This window comes from Arachis ipaensis, chromosome B1 (assembly GCF_059453495.1).
Source record: "Arachis ipaensis isolate K30076 ecotype BB chromosome B1, ASM5945349v1, whole genome shotgun sequence".
In the NCBI taxonomy this organism is placed as follows: domain Eukaryota; kingdom Viridiplantae; phylum Streptophyta; class Magnoliopsida; order Fabales; family Fabaceae; genus Arachis; species Arachis ipaensis.
This window is the reverse complement of record NC_142436.1, coordinates 31277253-31300367: the sequence shown is the minus strand read 5'-3', so window position 1 is coordinate 31300367 and position 23115 is coordinate 31277253. Positions and strand designations below refer to the sequence as shown.

Below are 23115 nucleotides of genomic sequence, written 5' to 3'. Positions count from 1 at the left end.
GAAAAAGCCAATAACCCTTTAAACTAAAAGGCAAAGGGTAAAAAGGATCCAAGTCTTTGAGCATTAATGGATAGGAGGACCCAAAGGAACAAAATCCTAGCCTAAGCGGCTAAATCAAGCTGTCCCTAACCATGTGCTTGTGGCGTGAAGGTGTCAAGTGAAAAGCTTGAGACTGAGCGGTTAAAGTCGTGGTCCAAAGCAAAAAGAGTGTGCTTAAGAACTCTGGGCACCTCTAACTGGGGACTCTAGCAAAGCTGAGTCACAATCTGAAAAGGTTCACCCAGTTATGTGTCTGTAGCATTTATGTATCTGGTGGTAATACTAGAAAATAAAGTGCTTAGGGTCACGGCCAAGACTCATAAAGTAGCTGTGTTCAAGAATCAACATACTGAACTAGGAGAATCAATAACACTATCTGAATTCTGAGTTTCTATGGATGCCAATCATTATGAACTTCAAAGGATAAAGTGAGATGCTAAAACTATTCAGGATTACAGTTGTAAACCCCACTATAAGAAGAGACATGAGCTTAATCGAACTCTCATTCCCATGCAAATTCACATCCTAAGCTTATATTAGTTTTTGGTTGCTTGAGGACAAGCAACAGTTTAAGTTTGGTGTTGTGATGCGTGAGCATCTTTCCTATCTTTTCCTAGTGAATTTGCATCTAATTTGTTGAGTTTAATAAAAAATTAATTATCTTTTAGCCAATATGGATGCTACTTTGAGTCTTTTGCAATTTTGTTTATTTTAGGTAGCATTCGGCGGAATTTGATGGAGTTTTGCAGTGCAAGAATCAAAGGAGATGGCAGCGAGGAGCGACGCGTACGCGTGACGGACGCGTACGCGTGATTTGGAGCTTTCCATGGCGACGCGTGCGCGTACGCGTGACTGACGCGTATGCGTGACATGTGCCACGTTCAGAAAATGCAGAAAAATGCTGGGGGCAATTTCAGGGCTGTTTTGACCTAGTTTCCAGCCCAGAAAACACAGATTAGAAGCTACATAATGGACAAAACAAGTGGTCCCCACCCATCAACTGAAGACTTGTTAATTAATTCAAATTTAAATTCAAATATTATTTTTAGGAAAAGATATTATTTTAGTTTTAGATAATATATTTTTAAATTATTAGGATTAGATATAAAAAGGGATCCCAACAGGGGATTCCAGACGACCACAACATTATTCCATTGCAATTTACAATCCTTATTTTCTCTTTACCATGAACAACTAAACCTCCACTGTTAAGGTTAGGAGCTCTGTCTATTTGTATGGATTGATTTTATTGCTTTTTCTATTTTAATTTATGTATGGATTTATAATTTAAGAATTGTTTTCGTTCTTTATTTTATGAATTTGGGTGGAACGGAAGTATGACCCTCTTTCTAACTGCGTTCTTGTATAACTTGGAAAAGCTCTTTACTTGAACAATAGCTTGAAAACATATTCTCCTAAATTTTAATTATCTGAATTTAATGGGATACGTGAGATATAATCCTTTTATTTTTGGGTAATTAGAGTTTTTGTGGCATATAAACTGGAATTTGATCATGTAGCTTCTAATTGGAATTAATTGACCAAGGAATTGGCAGTTAATGAATTTTAGAGGAGACTAGAAAGGTCTAAGGAATTAGGATCTAGTCACATATAGTTTGCCATAAATTAAATCCTACATAATTAAAATAGTTAGTAAGAAAAGTAAATCCGAAAAAATAGATAGCTCAGAAGCCTTAACTGCCTTCTCAATATTTTATTCCCAATTTATTTATCTGCCTATCTTTAATATTCTAAATTTACTGTTAATGCTTTTAAACTTCCAAACACTATTTTCTGTTTGTCTAACTAAGCCTATTAAATACTATTGTTGCTTAATCCATCAATCCTCGTGGGATCGACCCTTACTCACGTAAAGTATTACTTGGTACGACCCGGTGCACTTGCCGGTTAGTCTATGGTTAGAAAATTCGCACCAATATCCAATATTTTTTAGGAAAATAGACCAAGAAGACAAATATTGGACGCGCTTTATTTTGTTTTATTAGATGTTCTCTCGTTTTTGTTAATGTTATTTACATTTTATAAAGAGGGATAGAAATTGTAATTATATATATATTATTTGTGTAAATTATTGTAAATAAAAGTGTGGCACGAATTGAAATGTATTTGTATATATATGTATGCATGTTTGTATTAAAAATATATATACCAGTTTATTTTAAAAAAAAAAGTTAATACGAATTTTAAGTAAAAGTTTTTACTTATTATAATTATATATAGGTTGTAATATTTTACTATTAGAATGGCGCAACTGACAACGTAACATTCTAGTAGTGAAGGTGTTACGTACTTCCCTTCTCTTCTTTCTCTTTGCTTCTTGTTCTCTCTTTCTACTTAGATACAACTGTCATATACCTTTCTCTAAGGTGGAAACTTTTGTTAGAAGAGTGGCACTAATCAAGTAATCATTATATAGATAACCTATTACGATTAGTCCTTTTGGGTTGACTGTACTAATTCTCAATGAGACCATGATTATTGTGAGTTAGGTATTTTGTTAAGAAAACAAAAAACTCGATGCGAGACTTATAAACAATAAGGGAATGCTTAGCACAAGAGCGAAAAAACAAAAAATTTGGTTGTCCTCGGTTCACTATCTTTTTTTGGCTGTGAACAAAATCGGATTTTTTGGGCTCATGTCTTACAAAGTTGGATGGTGATGTGGGGGTGGCCGATTCTCTTTCGTGCTTTGAAACTTAGTGTGGTAGGAGTGTGGCAACTCGCAAGGAACAATAGAAAGAGATGGTCTTGGTGTATACCGAAGGCAAGAAATAATAACATTTTCAATAGGGCTTGATAGACATTTTGAGTGCGAAAGTTAACTGGAATTTGACACGTATTCAAGAGTACAAAACCCAATATTTAGGAATGTGTTTTAGAAGGACATCACGAAAAGAAATATAATTATTTCTCCAAATATAAAAATGTAATTCATAATGAAAGAAATTATACATAACAAATATAAATGTAATTCCATTGAGCTCGTAAACCCATTCAACTACCCCACTATACCCGTTCCTGTGTACAAGATTAACGGATTTCAGTTATTTTGATTGTTTCACAATAACACAAGATCGACATTGATCCCGCTAGAGAAACCATTCATCCATTTCCTCTAACCTTTGTGATCGGAACAGGATGAGGAATGCGGTGGTGGTAGCGGCAGCCGTGGGGACCGCGGTGGCGGTGGTGGCAGCAGGGGCATTAATTAAAAGATGGAAGCTTATGAAAGAGCAAAGATTGAAGCATGCAAGGAACATAATTCGGAGGTTCGCAAGGGAATGTGGCACCCCAGTGTCAAAGCTATGGCAAGTTGCTGATGATTTGGTCTCTCACATGAAAGCTTCTCTTGCTTCTCCTTCTTTAGATGAATCCTCATCATTGTCCACACTTAACATGATCATTTCTAATGTTACGTCCCTTCCTAATGGGTAATATTCATCAACTCATACATCTTAATTTGAAAACTACTTTATCCAAATTAAGAATATAATGAATGCTTTGGAAGCTGTTGGCAGAGATGAAGAAGGATTCTTTTATGGGGTGAATTTGCATGGGACAAACTTGTTGTTCTTGTGTGCGCGGCTTGGTGGAAAGAACAAACCTATATCTGATCTTCAAAGGGAAGAGGTTTCCATCCCTCCACATGTCTTGGCTGGTTCTTCCATGGTACTTTTACTATCAGCTAATTATTATGAGTTGAATATATGTCTATCAATTTTCTTTCTATATCTTACAACTATTCTAAGCTTAATATCAATACACTTATAACAAAAAGGAAAGCTCAATCAAGTGGTGCGGTTCGATTTCTTATTCCTATGAATAAATAGCATTATCTAATCAACCATGTAAAATTAATTGGGGTTTCGTACCAGAAAGAGAATAATTACTACTGCTAGAGGTGGATAATATTCTGAAAACTCAAAATTACAAAAATGGTGGATATAATTCTTTCTTCTTTATGTTTTTACTCATATTACAATTGTTAGTTGTCAAGCTAGTTTTAGTTGTTAAAATAATATTCTTAAAATGAAAATAAAAAAATAACACTCTGCTCACCCCTTTAATAAGGAATTGCAACAATGACTCTTCCAGCTCCATCATATTGGCCACATTTCATGACCCTGCAAAGGTGAAATTAACTACCTAGCAAAATAAAATATGTGAAAATTCACGTGCAATTGTATTTATATGAACTTAATAGTTGAAAATTATTATATGAAAATTTAGTCAACATATTAAATTAAATTATTTAACTATTTTTAGCTATCAATTTCACATCTGCATATAACTTTCTATCAATAAAACATTACTATCACCATATAAATATCCCCCAACTGCAAATTTTAGCATATCATCACCTCTATACGAAGTTCCTTGGGAACATGTCCATTTTTTTTACAGCTACATCATTTCCATGCATTTTTCTCGAATATTTCCGTAGTTTCCATCCATTATCATCGATAAGCATCCATCTTTCTTTGTTTCTCTTTCCTTTTCATTTTTTAGTTTCTTAATTTGATGGATATGATTTAAACGTACACATGATTATTATACTTTAATTACTATAATGTGGAAGTTGGTTGTTTGTGACAGGAAATAACTGACTTTGTGGTTACGGAGATAGCAAACTTTGTGTCATCTCACCCTGTGATTGATGAGGATGATAACTCAAAAAGGAAAATGAATTTGGGCTTCACTTTATCTTTTCCAGTTGATGATGCTCTTCCTTTCACCGGCACTACATTTCAAAGAAAGAACTCCAATGACCCGGTTCAGTTTCTTCACCCATCTCTCTTCTCTTCATAATGCATACATATATTTAAGGTTTAAATATAATGTGATGCGTAAATACCAAAAAGAAATATATAATGTGATGCATTAATAATAAAACTTATTTTTAGTGTAATGATAACTATTTAAATTAAAAGTGTACATAAAAGTTAGTTAATATTTCTTAAGAGAATCCATGCTAATTACCAACACTTGAGCATTATTCAAATTGTAAAACCAGGTTCGCAAAGGATTGATGAAAGATCTTAATAAAGCGCTAAAGAATCTTGGGACCAAAATGCATGTTTTTGCACTGGTTAGTAGCTTTGCTCTCTCTCTCTCTCAGTCAATTTTGTTTGTAAATGTACATTCTCTGTTTATCTATACACGTATATAAACAGAGAATTGAGTTACTTTATTTTTTTTATTTTTGGTTTCTTCTTATATTTTAAAGAAAAATCCTAAAATTTTAACCCAAAATCATTAATTATAATATTTAAAAAAATTTGTCTTCACTAATATCAATGACTATTTCACAAACTAATTAAAAATGACAAAGAAACGAAGTTAGTTTGTATTAACTAATATTAACTTGTATATATATTTTATGTCCAAAAAAGTTATTGGATTAAAGAAATTAATTAGCAGTGAATAGGTTGATGAAACAATTGGAGGTTTGGCCGGAGGTAGATATTACAACAGGGACAGCGTGGCTGCAATTACTCTAGCTATGAGAACCAATGCTGCTTATACAGAACCATCTGAAGATCCTAATTCTCCTGAGCTGGTTAGTCACACTATATCATAATTTATTCATAAGCTATATATAACATCATATGTATTATTCACTAGGTGATTACTCTCGTACAGTACAGAAATACAAAAAGAGGAATAAAGTGAAAGGAGCATATAATTTATATTATGAGTCTCCTATTAGTGATTCACTTATTCACTACACATATTATTGCCTGTTTTTTTGCCGGTTGTTATTAAAAAATTGTCACACACATACACGTGCATTATACATCAATTATGAATAATTAAGCAATTTAATTAATAAAATTGGACTGTAGTATTGCAGGTAATTAGCATGGAGTGGGGAAACTTCAGATCCCCTCATCTTCCATTGACATCATTCGACACTAGATTAGATTCGGAAAGCTCAAATCCTGGTAGCGGGGTATAGTAATTAGTAGAGCTACTGAAATATCATTTAATTAATTACTTTTTGTAATATATTTTGTATGACGACAGACTCATTAATCTCTGTTTATTTATTTTTTGGACCATATATAGGTCTTTGAGAAGCTGATTTCAGGAATGTATTTGGGAGAAATTGTGAGACTTGTCTTGTTGAAGCTGGCTCACGAAACAGCTCTATTCGGTAGTAAGGTGCCTCCAAAATTGATGATTTCCTATGGACTAAGGTATACTAAAATAATAATACAGTATGTGATCCAACCAAGCCAAGCACAAGTCTCCTCTGTTGGTAAAAAGATTGACTATGTTATGTGTACATTAAAATTAACCACTAAAATCAGTTATTATTTATATAAAATATATGTTGTAATATAAATATACATTGAAAATAAATTAAATTACATATGTATTACAAATACATTGGTGACTGATTTAGTAGATGAATATCATTTTTGTAAAAAATATATATTTAAGGGGATAATAAAAAATTAATTTAAATTAATTTAAAATTATTTTATTTTTTTTATTTTCTTTATTTTTTATATTTTTAATGACCATTAAAATAATCGAATAATATTAAATATAATAAATATATAATTTTAAAAATTATATATAAAAAATTATAGATATTAAAGTAAATAATAATTTTAGGTTGATGTTTTCCTAATAACATTATTGAAGAGTGAAAATATTACTTCTTTTTCACGTTGTTATTCACGTATAATTATTCATGCACGTTAATGAGGTTTGGCAACCTAAAATATCTACATAACAGAGTATAAAATTAAACTAATTCTATTAATTTGGTTAAAAGTGAATTAGCTTAATTATTATATACTCTTTGGATATACATCATAAAAATCTATCACAAATAATCTGTCTCATCTATCACAAATGATTCATGCAGTTCTCCTGATATGGCTGCTATGCATCAAGACACATCAGAAGATCGTGAAGTAGTGGGTGAGAAGCTCAATGAAATTTTTGGGGTAAGAACCTTTATCATCTTGCATTGAAATTTTATATTTAGAAGTTTAACTTTTATGCATTTGATCGCGGAATTTGCAGATAAATAACAGCAGCCTTGTAGCACGTGAACTGGTTGCTGAGGTATGTGACATAGTGACAGAACGAGGTGCCCGCCTAGCCGGAGCAGGAATCGTTGGAATAATCAAGAAGCTTGACAGGATAGAGAATCGAAAGAGTGTTGTGACTGTGGAAGGAGGTCTTTATGAACACTACCGAATTTTCAGGAACTACCTTCATAGTAGTGTGTGGCAAATGTTGGGCAAGGATTTCTCAGACAATGTAATTGTGGAACATTCACATGGCGGCACTGGAACTGGAGCTTTATTTCTTGCTGCCGCTCAAACTCACAAACCTCCTTCGTTGGATTCTTGATGAGTCGGCTATATATGTTAGTTACCAAGTCCAAAAGAATATTCTTTTTAAATTCAGTTATTTTTATTTATTTATGCTAGTGAATGCTAAATTATTTCATTGATTAGTCTATATCATTTCCTTTTTCATTGATCAGTATTAATTATGTTTAGTATGTTATACTTAAGAAATGCTTGGAAAGATCTAACATGAAATTAACATTTTTATTGACTTGCTGTTAATAAAGTTAATATAGAATTGAAAGATAGGTTAACATGATAACATCTCTTCAGAAAACAAATATCCAGTGAACTATAATTTTATGTTGAGTATGTTTTTTCAACCCATGAAACTATCAAAAGAGTATTTGAAAGTTCACATGATGACAAAAATAATTTCAAAAGATACTAATGATAGATAAGTTCCCAAAAAATAAAAAAATATGATAAAAAAATTAGATATTAAATATATATTCTAAAAATGATTTTAAATATTAGATTTTGATATAAGTTTTTGTAAGAATAAAATCTTCTCATTCTTAAATTTTGGTAATTTTATATTATTTTTTAAAAAAATATTATTGTGAATGACTACATTGTTTTGAAAAATAAAAAAATCTAGAGATCAATTTTTGCTCTAAATTTTTTTGTACAACTAAATATTGCCAAAATTTAGATAATGTGAATAAGTAGTTTGCTAAATATTAAAGTTTTTTTGTGGGTTATAGAAAATATAATATTTATTAATTATTTTTGTCATATTTTCAAATTATTTAAAAATTATTTTGTCGATAGTATTTTTTAAATACTTTTTATCAGCATTGAAACTTTTGGGTACTAAATTATTAGTTAACTCTTTTTAATATAAATAAAAAAGTTGAAGTGATAAATAATTTTTAGAAAAATGTGAGAGGCAACACTTTTATCAATGTTAGTCAACACAAAGACTAACATTTTATATTTGTACTATTATAATTTATGATTTAGTATTTAGAATTTAAAATTTAGTCCTTAGTATTTAGAACGGTTCAAGTGTTAAAAGAATAAATAAATTTTATTAATCATATAACATTACTCTAATTTTTAGTTATTTATTGAGAGATAGAAAAATTTTTTATTGTTAAGATTTTGAAAAGGATTAAGGAATAGGAACAGTATAATAATATATTGAAAAATAAATCAACTATGAGAGATATAAGCTATAATTAAAAATCAACCATCAAATTAACTATTTTAATAAATGCATGTGTGGTGACTAATTTTTTTATGTCAATAATATTTTAAAAAATGCATATAATTAAATATTTTACAATATTTTTAAATATACAAAGTTTAAACTTTATAATTATTTTGAAAGCTTAAACATTATGACAAATGTGAAACAACCACCAGTTGATGTATGTAGATCAATTTCTTCATCTTGCTATTGTTGTTATTGGATAGAATTGATGATAATGCCAGTTATCTCATACTGGTGTTGAAATTGGAACATAGAAGTGTTCATAGAATTGACTTATAAAACGATGGAAGTGTTTGTGGATTTGATGGAAGGAAACTATAAGACTGACGGTATGTAGTTTGTTATAGCCAACTTTTGTTGGTGTGGATGTATTTTAAAATAGAAGGGTCTCCAAAATTGTGCTCAAAATAGGATCCCATAGCTATTTAAGATGATAGAGGTTTTCTTTAGTGTTTGTGTCAAGGGAAAAAAAGGATTGAAAAGCTTATTTTTTTCTGATCCATATTAATCCTAAATTTCAATTTTATAGTAATAATGAATTGATTTGGTACACCAATATTTTCTCACTCTTTCTACTCTTTTAATTCAATGTTTACTTTCTCTCGCTGATCCTCTAGCTCACTAGTTTAATTTAGTTTTAAAGTGTTTTAACTTTTATGTTCTATTTAAGACTTCGGATAAATATATTAAACTACTTCCAGCTTCCTATCCACATTCCAAAGGAACTAAAAAGAAGAATATGTATGCATTTACCTCTGATGCAGTGGAACAACGTACGCTCAGCGGAATCAACAGCACGATGATTAACTGTCCGCTCAGCGACGCCATCTAGAACTGCAGCCCCAGCCTCATGGGCCGCAATAAGACATCAGTACAAGAACAACCTCTTCGTCTGCACGTTGATTATTATTCAGATCCCGTGTAACAGGAAAAAGGGGCAGTAATCTTGGATGTACATCAAGAAGGGTACCCCAATTTGAAGAATGTCTTGACCTAACCCATCAGAGTGGTGACCATGAAGAGTCTCGGTAGGTTCAATAATGCCGTGATTTTCAAGAACTTCAACAACATGAGCAACAGTAGCATTGTCTTCAAGAACATGGTCAACATCATCAAGAATCGCGCCTACGGCTTCAAGAACATGAGGAACTTGTTGTTCTCTATTCACACAATTTACCCCGCAAGCACAGCTGTTAGTGCACCAAATATTATTCTTTGGGCAACCACATAATTTTTTGCCGCAATTATGTGTTTTGCACGAATATCTTCTGATTCTGACGGTAACATTGCAGCAGGGGTGGTTCTAATCTGTTCCTGTTCTGGCATGTGTTAGCCGAACAATGACAAACTTCGTTACATGGGTTTTTTTTGAGTCAGAGCACATGCAAACTTTGATGCATCACTCCTACAAATGCACCACCGCCAGCTCCTAGTTGAAGCTCCACATTTATTTGATTGAGATTCATCGTTTTATTTTGAAAACGATAGCATAGAGGGATTACAAAGAAATATGAATACAAAAATTGATAAAAAAAAATAACTAAAAATATTAAAAGACTAGGGAAAAACAGTATCTTATTCTAAATCTTGGACAAAAGAGGGAAAAACTACCGCCCAAATCAGTTAATTTTATTAAAAGACAATTAAAAGTAATAAAGACAAAATAAATAAAACAAAAATGATATATTGAAATTGAATAAAAAAAAATTTATGTTCTATTTAATTTATTCATATAGTAATAAAAAAAATTTTCAAAGTCTCAAACTCACTTATTCATATTGTAGTTTAGGATACATTAAAATAGAACGAAAGCAAATCACATTACCTTATATTAATATATTCAATTTTTTGAAAATTTCACTTATTCATAATATAAATTGGGATAAATTAAAAATTAATATAAGAGAATCACCCTATCTTCTATCTTATTTTTTAATGCAACAAAAAATAGACACACTTAATTTCATTGGTACATATTATAATTTGGCAAAAATACTATTTATTCTTTAAAATTTAATCTTTGATCCGTCTTTAATATTATTTAATTATTTTTTAATTAAAATACATTTTTATTTTTCAGATATACATTGTTAATTAGATTTAATTTAAATTTTATCAACTAAAATTTTTTTAACTTTTTAACAAAATAAAACAATTACTTTTACTTTATCTTTCATTTTCTCTCTCTCTCCTCCGAAATGTCGTCATCACCGTCCCTAAGCATCACGAAGCCAAGCTCCTTCCTTGATGGCCGAGGCACAACATTACTTTAGGTAAGGAAAATTAACCTTTTTTTATTTTTTTATTTTTTTATTTTTTTTACCAGAGATAGGAAACTCGAACCCGCAACCACTTAATTGAGTATAGAGAGTCTATGTCATTTGAGCTATTACTCATTGGCAACCTTTTTTTATTATAATTATTTTTTTATAATAAATAATAAATAAAATATTTTTAAAATACATTAGAAAATATATAATATAATTTTTTGATAAAATTAAGTAAACATATCTAAAATAACAAATAATAAACTAAATATTTTATAAATACATATAAAATTATCAAAAATTATAAAAAATGAATATTATCAAACGTAAAGATATCAGTTATTATGTTTATTTATCTATAATAATTTTAAAATAATTTTTACAAAAATAAGACTTTCTCCTTTAAATATAAATAAAAACATAGAATAAAAAGATAGAATATTTTACTAGAAGAGGCATAAAAAATGAAGAGTGTGTTATTTGTAGTTTTTTTAGTATTGTCTTTTGAAAAAAATGATTTGATTTATGGTATAATTTTTTAATTATATTCAACATATCAAAAATAATAAATAATAAATAAAATATTTTAAAACACATCCGAAAATATATCTAATATAATTTTTTTTAGTAAAATTAAGTAATTAAACCATCTAAAATAATAAATAACAAACCAAATATTTTATAAACACATCCAAAATTATCAAAAATCATAAAAAGATAGATGTAAAAATAGCAGTTATTATGTTTATTATTTATCTATAATAGCTTCAAAGCTATTCTTACAAGAACTAAGCTTTCTTCTTCAAATACAAACAAAAACATAGACTAAAAAGATAGAATTTTTTACTAGAGGAGGCAGAAAAGATAAAGAGCGTGTTATACATCCAAATTTTAGCAGAAGAAATGAAGCTGACAGAGGAGCGCGGTGAAAATGGGAGGAGCAAGAAATAGGGAAAGAGCGCGATATGACGGAAGAGGGGTGGGTGAGGAGTGCGAGGGAGGAACGCGGTGCAGAGGAGGAGTGTGGCAATAGAGGAGGAGTGTGAGGCACTGCAGATAGGGGTGTTCATAAAAAAATCAAAATATGGTTAACCGGTTAAAAAACCATAACCACATTTTGGTTAACCAGTTTAATAAAACAATTTTAAAAACCATATCCATATTTTTTAAAAATGGTTAACCAAAACCAAATTTAAAAAACCGGTTTTTAACAGGTTAACCAAAACCAAAACCAAAACCAAATTAAAATCAAAACCTAATTTCAAAACCAAATTACATGCTTTTTCTCTCCTTCCTCTCTCTTTCTCTCTCTCCATCCCTCTCTCTCTCTCTCTCTCTTTCCCTTCTCTCCCTCCTCTCTCTCTCATTTTCCTCTTTCTTCTCCTTCTCTTTGTCCTCTCCTTCTCTCTCTCTCTCTCTCTCTCTCTCTCTCTCTCTCTCTCCCTTCTCTCTCACTCATTTTCCTCTTTATCTCCTCTCTCTCTCTCTCTCCTTTTTCCCTCTTTCTCTCCTCCGCTCTCTCCCTTATCTCTCTCTTTTCCTTTCTTCCTCTCTTTCTCTCTCTCTATCTCTCTCTCCACCTCGTCTTTCTTTCTCTCTCCCTTATCTCTCTATCCTTCTCTTCCTCTCTATTCCCTTTCCTCTTTCTCTCTCTCCTTCTCTCTCTCTCTCTTTCTCTCCTTATCTCTCTGTCTCTCTCTCCTTCTCTTCGCTCTCTCACTGCCTCTCTCTTTTTTCTTGCCCTCTTTCTCCCCCTCCTTTCTCTCTCTTCCTCTCTCTCCTCCCCTTCCTCTCTCTAATCATTTCTCCCCTTTTTCTATCTCTCCTCCTCTCTCTCTCTCTCCTCTCCTCTCCTTCTCTCTCTCTCCCATATCTCTCTCTCTCTCTCCTTTCCCTCTCCTTTCTTTCTCTCTCTTTTCTTTTCTCTCTTTCTCTCTCTCACTCCTCTCTCTTTCTTTTTCTTCTTTCTCTCTCTCCCATTTTTCTCTCTCTTCCTCTTCCACTCTTCTTTTTCTCTTCTTCTCCTCTTTCTTTTTTTACTCTCTCTTTTCTCTTTCTTTCTCAATCTTCTCTCAATTTCTATCCCTCTTCTATCTTTTTTCTCCTCTTCTCTCTAAAGTAAGAGAGAAGAGAGAGAGGAGGAGAAAATAAAGGAGGAGAAATAAAAAAGAAGAGAGATAAGAAGAGAGTAGAAGGATAGGAGAAAGAGAAGAAGAGAGAGAAATAGCACAAAGAGAGAAAAAGAGAGAGGGGAGAGAGAAAAGATGGGAGAGAAAAGGAGAGAGAGAGACAGAAAAAGAGAAGGAAAGAGAAAAAAGAGAGGAGGGGAGGAGGGAGAGGAGGAAAGAGAGAGGGAAGGGGAGAGAAAGAGCATGAGGAGAGAAAGGGAGAGAAGGATAGAGAGAAAGAAAGGGGAGGAGGAGAAAGAGTGAAAAAGGAGAGAGAAAGAGAGAGAGAGAGAGAGAGAGAGAGAGAGAGAGAAAGAGAGAGAGAGAGAGAGAGAGAGAGAGAGAGAGGAGTGGGAGAGAGAGAAAAGAAAGAGAGGAGGAGAGAGAAAAATGGGAGAGAGAGAGAGAGAGAGAAGTGGAGAGAGAAATGGAAGAGAGGGGAGAGAGAGAGGAAGAGAAAGAGAGGGGAGGGGGAGAAAGAGGGGAAGGGGAGAAAGAGAAAGAGAGAAGGAAGAGAGAAGAGGAGGGGGAGAGAAAAGGAGAGAGATGGATAGAAGGAGATAAGAAAAAGTTACTTGTATCATTTAGAAAGAAAATATTTATATTAGAAAAAATTATTTATAGAAAATGCTGAAAAGAGATAAGAAAGAAAAAGGAACGAAAGCAATGGAAGGGATTTCATTATTTACAAATGTTACTCGTATCATTTAGAAAGAAAAAAATTTTAGATTAAAAAAATTCAATTAAAAAAAGTTCAAAATTTTGGGTTTTTATATGTAAAAATATTAATTTGTGTAAAAATCTATTTTTACATGTAAAAACCAATTTTATGGTATAAAAACTAATTTTTTAGTATAAAAATCGATTTTTTGGTGTAAAAACCAATTTTTTTGTGTAAAAACCGGTTTTTAATGTAAAAACCAGTTTTTTAATGTAAATAAAAAACCGATTTTTATTTTAATAACCGGTTAAAAATCGGTTTTAAATTTCACTAACCGGTTAATAACCGTTTTCATAATGTAAAACTAATTTGGTTAATTAACCAATACTATATTTTTTGTTAACCAAAAAACTAGTTTGATTTTTAGATTAACTAAACCATGAACACTCCTACCTGCAGATCTAGGTTTTACGGAAGTGAAAGGTTTAATGGAGTGAAACCTGTGCTTTGGGATATTTAAGGATTATTTTGGGATGTGTTAAAGTTTAAAAAAATTAAAATTGAATTGTTGAATTTTAGTTTTATTTAAACTCTTTTGAATTTGTATTTTAAATTAAAAAATATTAAATCTATTTGGATGTGTTTGTTTTAATTTTTCTAAATGAGTATAATAAAAGGTTATTTAAAAGATAAATTTAAAAGATATTTAGTCGTATTAATAATTTGGAAAGATAATTTACTTATTTAAACTAGTTGAAATTAGATACTATCATATTGTTCTATAAAACCAAATGCACTACAATATTGGTAATTAGCTAGGTTTTATATCATTAAGAAAAACTTATAGGTATACCACGATTTATATAAAAATTGTAGTGCATTCAGTTTTAGGATAAGTAAATTATCCTAATTTGGGATAAACTGAAATTGAATGGAAGAGAATTATTTTACCTTCAATCTAATTTTTTGATGTAATAAGAAAAAGATATACTCAATTTTACTTATGCACATCATAATTTCATCACAAATTTAAAAAGAATTTTTTTTTCATTCTCTAATATCTCACAGCTACAATAGCTTAGGAGGTACTAATACCTTTCATATTAGATTAAAGAAATACCTAATACGAGGATGATTAGTACGATTCTAAGTGAAGATGGTGTTAACTCAATAATTTCTTAGGAATTATTTTGAACATTAACAAACACAAATATAATTTAGTAATTTTATTAATGTGCTATTTGACGATTTCTCAAGTGTATTAATATATTAGTTAACTTTCCTTAAATAATTAAAGCACACTCGGTACCTTCTGAATTTAAGTAAATGGAAACTAAATGAAAACAAACAAAGAATCTAAGTTGAGGAACCTGACTACCTTAGAAGCTGATTAGCTACCTCAGAAACAAGATCGCACACAGCAAAAAGTCGACTATTCCACTTCCACTTGTGAAATGATTGAGAGTAGAACATCATTTAAAAAAGTGTCCCTAGTTCTATTGTTCAAATTTAAAATATATTCAAGAAGTTAAGTCATTTGGAGAAGTGGATATGGGCTCACTTTCCTTCTTTTCTCTCATATGATTCAGCAGCTTGCAATGAAACAAAGTTTGGTTATGTTTAATATGATAATGGACCAGAGTGTGTGTATGTCTATGTGAGCTTGTTCATGCTTAATGGGCCAGTTTCATTCTTTTTTAGCCCATTGGATCAAATCACTATTTTGCACACTAAACAGAATACATCAAACAACCAATTTGATAATTATCCCAATAATGATTAGACATCACTTTAATCATGGTTTAGTTTTCTAAACTCAACAATATCTTCCTTGATGACAAACATTATTAAAATAAATTGAAAGAAAAGGAGAATAGATTTAAGAAACTTCCCTTTGATGTTTCTTTTGACATTGAGCTCCCCCTTTTCTTTGATCTTTAAGCTTCTCCTGAATATTTGCATTTTGTAACCTGATACTAACAAACCATACACAGAAAAAGGCTTCCATCTAAGCTATTATTAACCAACCTTGAAACATACATAACCTGAGCTAGTCTAATATCACAACACAAAACAGTAAGTTTCCACAAGTTCAAATCAAAGGCAACTGAGGCAACCATCAATTTCAATTCATTTTTCTTCATTTTTCATTTTTCCCATTTTGTTATCAATGAGGAAAACCTGCAAGAGTTAGATAAAAAAATATGCTAATATATCAAAATGAACAATCATGGAAATCAACAGAAATAGTCTAACTCTATTACAGTTATCTAAAAACAAGTGTTCAGAAAGATGAAAAACAGCAAAGTGGAGTGTCAATTAGAACCAGAAGTAACAATAAATTATAATCTCTCAGCAGCAGTAGGAGACAAAGACCAAGCATTAGAATCCTCATCTTCAGTGTCCAAGATTTCTTCCTTTTACTCAGACAACACTTGATCCTTATCCAGCGAGTCAAGGCACTTGAAAAGTACTTCAACTCTGTCTTGAGACTTTAGCAAGAATTTCTCGTTTTGGAGAACATGTCTGCGAGATTGTTTACCAGAGTAGACTCCCTACTTGGTCATATTAACAAACTCCTGAAGTACATCTTTAACTACTCTATTGATCAAGTATTTGTGAGAGCTAGAGGTGCCAGCAACTGAAGGAGGATGGAGGCTTTCATCTTAAGTTTCTTCTAGAACCGGATCATTAGTGGCCTTAGAGATTTTTTCTTTGGTTGGCTTTACTGCACCACCGCCCTTAAGTGATGAAATTTTGTTCTATACAGCCTCATTATTTAGATCAACAGAAAAATGCTCAAAAACATAAGTTAAAAATATTCCGTATGGGAGTGAGACATTTGTATCACTTGTAACACAGTCAATCATATGACACATCATGAAATATGAAAATGAGATAGGAGCGAGATTGAGGATAGCATAAAGAACCAAGGTGTCACAGATGGTGACCCTTTGATAGGAGCCACTTTGAGGCAGGATAATGTGGGTTATGATGTGGTGAAGCTAGGTTCGGACAGGACCTAAAGCTCTGTGAGTGGGTGTCATACCATCCATGAGAAAAAAAATTTCACATATATTAGCCAGAGCATCTTTATATGATATGCCCAGATTATTGTCTCATTTACCAGATACAAAGGCTATAATCAAGAGCATTACTAAGGGATTGTTTGTTCAAAATGATTTGTCGTCCCTTAACATATGAGTGAATGTCTCCATCATGATACAAGATATTTGCATAAAATTTCCTAACCAATTTAGGATACACAGGCTTTCGAATTTTGAAGATGTTTTCCAATTTTAACAGATGAAAATTGTCTTTAAAATCTATACCCTTGTCAGCCAGGGCATTTAAGTCAGCGACATAGGATGGACACAGACTGCGATTGGAAACAACCTCTTTGTGAAACTCAAAGTTCATGCATGAAGAAAATCTAAGAGGATTATAGTGAGAATGGGATAGGAGCTCGTAGCTAGCGTTCAATTCCTCTAAGGAGTCCTAGCATGTGGAGAAACCCTTAGCTCAGCCCAAACACTCACCAAGTAGGCCCGGAAAGTAGATTTTTGCACTACAAGACTAGTTTATCTTATTTGTGTAATTCCTAGTTAACAGATATATATATATATATATATATATATATATATATATATATATATATATATATATATATATATATATATATATATAGAGGAGAAGATCAACCATGTTTAGAATTTCTCGAGCATATCTTTACTTTTCACGTTCTACATTATGTAGAGTATGAGTCACTAACCTCCTAAGGTTAAGGTTAGGAGCTCTGCTGATTCTTATGAATTAATAATATCACTATTCTACATCAATCTATGCTTGATTCTATTCTAAGATGTATCTTTGTTCTTCAACCTTATGAATCAGATGACCCGTGACAGTCATCCTCATTCTACATGGGTTCTTGCGAGTCCTGGACGGGATAGTATTGAACCACAAGCTTGATTATACATCTCTTAGACGGCTAATCCACGGCTTCGTTAGGGACTTCTTGAGACATCAATTCAGCCGAGATGCGAGGCAATTAGGGCCTATGTGGTATAGGCTAGAACCAAAGAAGCAACGTTTTGAGTAGGATCACCAAGGGAATGGACTGCTAGAGCTTCACCCTCATTCAGATTGGATGACCGCTGACCCGACATATGACCTGAAGCAGAGGAGATTAATGACCACTGACCCAGCGTTAATCATATACAGCTTGCCATGGAAAGAATCAATCAGAAGTTAGAGTAGATGGTGAGAAAAGTTGATCCAGAAGGAAGAAGCATCTCCGAAGCTTCAACCGTTCTCTTACCATTGATTTCACACCTATCTAGTAACGTTTTATTTATTTATTTGCTTTATGCATTTTTCACAACAACAATCATCTTTTCTATCTACCTGACTAAGATCTACATGGTGTCCATTGCTTGCTCAAACCAACAATCCTCGTGGGATCGACCCTCACTCACTTGAGGTATTACTTGGACAACCCGGTATACTTGCCGGTCTATCTGTGCGAAACGTGCGAAGTCAGTTTTGTGCGCCAAGTTTTTGGTGCCATTGCCGAGGATTGTACGGATTTGACAAACTACCGGATTATCTTGTTGCTTGGATTAGGTAATTTTTACTTTTGTTCGAGTCTTTTGTTTCTTTTTCAAAAACTTTTCAAAAATCCATCTTTTCATTGTCTTTTGTTTGAGTCCACTGTCAGTTCTTAAGTTTGGTGTCCTTTGTGTGTTCTTTATTTTCTTTAAACTTTCAAATTGTTCTTAAATGTTTTTCTTAGTATTCAAGTTATTCTTGTTTCTTTTCTTGTTTTGATCTTAAAATTTTTAAGTTTGGTTTCTTTTAGTGTTTTTTTTTATTTTCAAAAAAGCTAGTGTCTTTGATCAAAAAATTTTAGTTTGGTGTCTTTTGGTTGTTTTTCTCTTTCTTCATTAATTCCAAAGATTTCAAAAATTCCAAACTAAAATTCAAATTTTAATTTCAAATCATTATCTTATCTTATCATAATTTCAAATTTTAAATCTTATCCTATTAAATCTTTTCAAATCTTTTCTTTTAATTTGATTCTTTCCTATCTTATCTTTCTTTTAAAATTTTAAAAAAAATAAAAACTTTTTCAAATCTCTATCTTATCTTATCTTAATCTCAAATTTCAAAATCAAATCTTTTTCAAAAATTAAATTTCAAATCTTATGTTTTCAACTTATTTTCAAATCTTTATCTTATCTTGTTTCAATTTCAAAATTCAAAATTAAGTCATTTTCAAATCTTTTCAATTCTTATCTTATCTTGTTAACTTTTTCTTTCAAATTTTAAATTTCAAAATCAAATCTTTTTCAAATCTCCTATCTTATCTTATTTTCAAATCTTTCTTAATTAGTTACTTGTTTTCTCTTCCTTCTTTTTCAAAACTTCCTAACTAATTCCTCTCTCTTCCATTTTCGAAAATTTCTTACTTCTTTCTCTCTCTTCTTTATCGAAAATCAGCTTTCAATTTTCAAATCTTTTTAGTTAATTAGCTTTTAATTTCCTTCTTGTTTTTTGAATTCAATTAATAAATAAAATAAAAACAAAAATATTTTAATTATAGTTTTCCTTTTTGTTTCTTAATTTTCAAATTCTTTTATCCCTCTATTCGAATTCTTCATCTCATTTCTCTATCTTCATTCTTCTTTCTTCTTCACATCTCACAGAGAGTTCTCTATACTTTGACATAGAAACTTCCATTCTCTTTCTTTTTCTTGTTTATGAGCAGAAACAGAGATAAAGAACCTATTTTTTATCCTGATCCTAAACTTGAGAGGACCCTAAGGAAGCGTTTGTAAGAAGCTAAAGCACAACACTCCGGAGGAAACCTCACAGAGCTATTCGAACAAGAAGCTGAAAACATAGATATGGCAGCCGAACAGAATAATAAAGGAGATGCAAGGAAGGTTCTTGGCGACTTCACCGCACCCACTTCTAACTTCTATGGAAGAAGTATCTCTATACCTGCCATTAGAGCAAATAACTTTGAGCTTAAGCCTCGGTTAGACTCTCTAATGCAACAGAATTCCAAATTTCATGGACTTCTACTGGAAGATCCACATCAGTTCCTATCAGAATTCTTGCAAATCTATGACACTATCAAGACCAATAGAGTGGATCCTGGGGTCTACAGGCTTATGCTTTTCTCTTTTGCTGTTAGAGACAGAGCTAGGATATGGTTTGATTCTCAACCTAAGGAAAGCCTAGACTCTTGGGAAAAGTTGGTCAATGCTTTCTTGGCCAAGTTTTTTCCACCTCAAAAGATGAGCAAGCTCAGGGTGAAAGTTCAAACCTTCAGACAAAAAGAGGATGAATCCCTCTATGAAGCTTGGGAAAGATACAAGCAACTGATCAGGAGATGTCCTCCTGACATGCCTTCAAATTGGACTATCCTAGGAATCTTCTATGATGATCTATCTGAGATGTCCAAGATGTCCTTGGACCATTCTGCTGGTGGATCACTCCACTTGAAGAAAACACCTGCAGAGGCACAAGAACTCATTGAAATGGTTGTAAACAACCAATTCATGTATACTTCTAAGAGAAATCCTGTGAACAATGGGGTAGCTCAGAAGAAAAGAGTTCTAGAAGTTGACACTCTGAATGCCATATTGGCTCAGAATAAGATCTTGACCCAACAGGTCAATATGATCTCTCAGTACTTGACAGGAATGCAAGCTGTAACTGGCAGCACTCAAGACATCTCCTATGAAGTAGATGCTTATGATCCAGATCAACCCACAATGGAAGAGGTGAATTATATGGGAGAACCCTATGAAAACACCTATAACTCCTCATGGAGAAATCATCCTAACCTTTCATGGAAGGATCAACAGAAGTCTCAACAAGGCTTTAACAATAATCAAGGTGGAAGAAACCAAAATAGGTTCAACAACAGACCACCATTCCCATCTTCTCAGCAACAGATAGAGACTTCTAAGCAGAGCCTTTCTGACTTAGCAACCATAGTCTCTGAACTCTCTAAGACCACTCACAGTTTCATAACAGAAATTAAGTCCTCCATCAGAAATCTGGAGGTACAAGTTGGTCAGCCGAGCAAGAGAATCCCTTAGACCCCTCCTAACACTCTCCTAAGTAACACTGAAGTAAACCCAAGAGAAAAGTGCAAGGCCATCACTGTAGAAGCTGAGGCCGAATCTGAAGGGGATACTCTGGAATTGAACGCCAGTAAGGAAGACCTTACTGGGCGTTCAATGCCCAAAGAAGCACCATTTCTCGCGTTGAACGCCAGCAAAGGGATACAAGTTGGGCGTTCAACGCCCAAAGAGACATGAGTTCTGGCGTTGAACGCCACAATAGGAGTAGTTGGATATCCAAAGTCCACTAAGGATCCTCCTATTGAAGAACTGATAGAACCCAAGGTTCATGAGGAACCCATTGAAGTTCCCTTGAATGCTTGGTTGAAGATCATAGAATCTAAAGAGTACTCTTCCTCTGATGAGGAAGAGAAAACTAAGGAAGAGCAAGTTGCTCGGTACCTAGGAATTCTGATGAAGCTGAATGCCAAGTTATTTGGAACAGGGACTTTGGAGGAAGAACCTCCAGTGCTAACCAAGAAACTCAATGCCTTGGTTCAGCAAAAGTTACCTCAGAAGAAACCGGATCCCGGACGCTTCCTAATTCCTTGCACCATAGGTACCATGACCTTTGATAAGGCTCTATGTGACCTAGGGTCAAGCATAAACCTCATGCCTCTCTCTGTAATGGAGAGGCTGAGAATCTTTGAGGTGAAAGCTACAAGAATCTCACTAGAGATGGCAGACAAGTCAATGAAAAAGGCTTATGGACTAGTAGAGGATGTCTTGGTAAAGGTTGAAGACCTTTACATACCTACTGATTTTATGATCCTAGATACTGGGGAGGAAGAGGATGAATCCATCATCCTTGGAATACCTTTCCTAGCTACAGCCAAGGCTGTGATTGATATAGACAGAAGAGAACTAGTCCTGCAATTAGATGAGGACTATCTTGTGTTCAAGGTTCATAAACCTCATTCTACCTCAGTTGAAGGAAGCACCATTAACAAACATGAATTGCTTTAACCACTTCTCTCAGTATAGAACCTAACAGAGCCTCCAGACACCAATTCTAAGTTTGGTATGGGACAACCATCATCAGGCTCTGAGAGGAATGGCAGTAAGAAAGTGCCCAAGGGCTGGAAGGATAAGAAAATCCCCACTGAAGGCCTCTCACCCGGCATGAGAGTTATCTTCACTGACAATCCAGTCATTCCACACACTGTGAACAGGATCCTGTCTCTAGAACATGTGAAACTTATCCATGAGAGCAAAGGCAAGAAGTTCACTGTAAGGGGTGAAATTCTGAGCCCCTATCCATCTCTGTAAGGAGCTAACTGTCAAACTAGTGACGTTAAAGAAGCGCTTGTTGGGAGGCAATCCAACCATAATTAAAGTTATTTCTATTTTTCATTAAGTTTATTTCAGTTATATCGGTTTAATTTTTATATTTGTTTAAGTTTGTGATCATGTGCAGTAGTTAAAACAGAAACAGAAACAGTTAGAGATGGAAACAAAACACCCTGGAGCAGGTACCTTGCTGGCGTTGAACACCAGACAAGGGGCCAGAGTGGTCGTTCAACGCCCATGAGAAGTAGCATTGCTGGCGTTGAACGCCAGCCAGGGAGCATGAAGCTGGCGTTGAACGCTAGCCAGGGGGCAGAGACTGGGCGTTCAACGCCCTAACAGAGGCACAAACCTGGCGTTGAGTGCCATGAAGGAGGCCCCTAATGGGCGTTCAAAATGCCCACAAGGGATAGAAAATTCGAATTCCCTAGCCTCTCAGGATCAGCGGGTCCCACAGAATCTCCACTTACCCTACCTTCTTCTCTCTCTTACCTTCACTCTTCCCCACACACTCTTACCCATTAACCCTCAACCAATCACATCCATATCTCTTCCCAAAACCATCATAACTCCCACCAACCCCCACCCACTTCAAATTCAAAATTTTCCATCCAATTCCCACCAATTCTTTCGAACCCCAACATATCCCACTCCTATAAATACCCATTCTTCTTACCCTTCATACACACACCATTCATACACTAAAGCCCCACTTGACCGAACTCCTCTCTCCCTCTATCTTTCCTATTCTCTTCTTCTTCTACTCTTTTCTTTCTTCTTTTGCTCGAAGACGAATAAAGCTTTTAAGTTTGGTGTTGGAAAAGCCTTACTTTTTGCTTTCCATTCACACCTATGGCACCCAAAGTCAGAGAATCCTCTAGAAAGAGGAAAGGAAAAATTGTTGCTTCCACCTCCGAACCTTGGGAGATGGAGAGATTCAT

At 33.3% G+C, this 23115-nt stretch overlaps 1 protein-coding gene and 1 non-coding gene across 2 annotated transcripts; one reads left to right on the top strand and one right to left on the bottom strand.

Annotated features, from left to right (window-relative positions):
- The first annotated feature begins 3198 nt into the window (after positions 1-3198).
- Positions 3199-7434, top strand: HKL3 (hexokinase-like 3). The gene is made up of 9 exons (XM_021108768.2): positions 3199-3491; positions 3579-3729; positions 4657-4833; positions 5075-5149; positions 5489-5620; positions 5915-6013; positions 6130-6260; positions 6941-7022; positions 7102-7434. The coding sequence occupies exons 1-9, from the start codon at positions 3199-3201 to the stop codon at positions 7432-7434; spliced, it is 1473 nt and encodes a 490-aa protein (XP_020964427.2).
- A 12625-nt stretch (positions 7435-20059) lies between these two features.
- On the bottom strand, positions 20060-20168 carry LOC148576113 (small nucleolar RNA R71). The gene has a single exon (XR_015904056.1). It is a non-coding gene; the product is annotated as a small nucleolar RNA R71 (small nucleolar RNA).
- Between the last annotated feature and the right edge of the window lie 2947 nt (positions 20169-23115).

Excerpts from the sequence above, each read along its gene's own strand:
- HKL3 (XM_021108768.2), top strand. The coding sequence starts at position 3,199 with ATGAGGAATGCGGTGGTGGTAGCGGCAGCCGTGGGGACCGCGGTGGCG. Across the intron at positions 3,492-3,578 it reads GTTACGTCCCTTCCTAATGG|AGATGAAGAAGGATTCTTTT; the intron begins GTAATATTCATC and ends AGCTGTTGGCAG. Across the intron at positions 3,730-4,656 it reads TCTTGGCTGGTTCTTCCATG|GAAATAACTGACTTTGTGGT; the intron begins GTACTTTTACTA and ends TGTTTGTGACAG.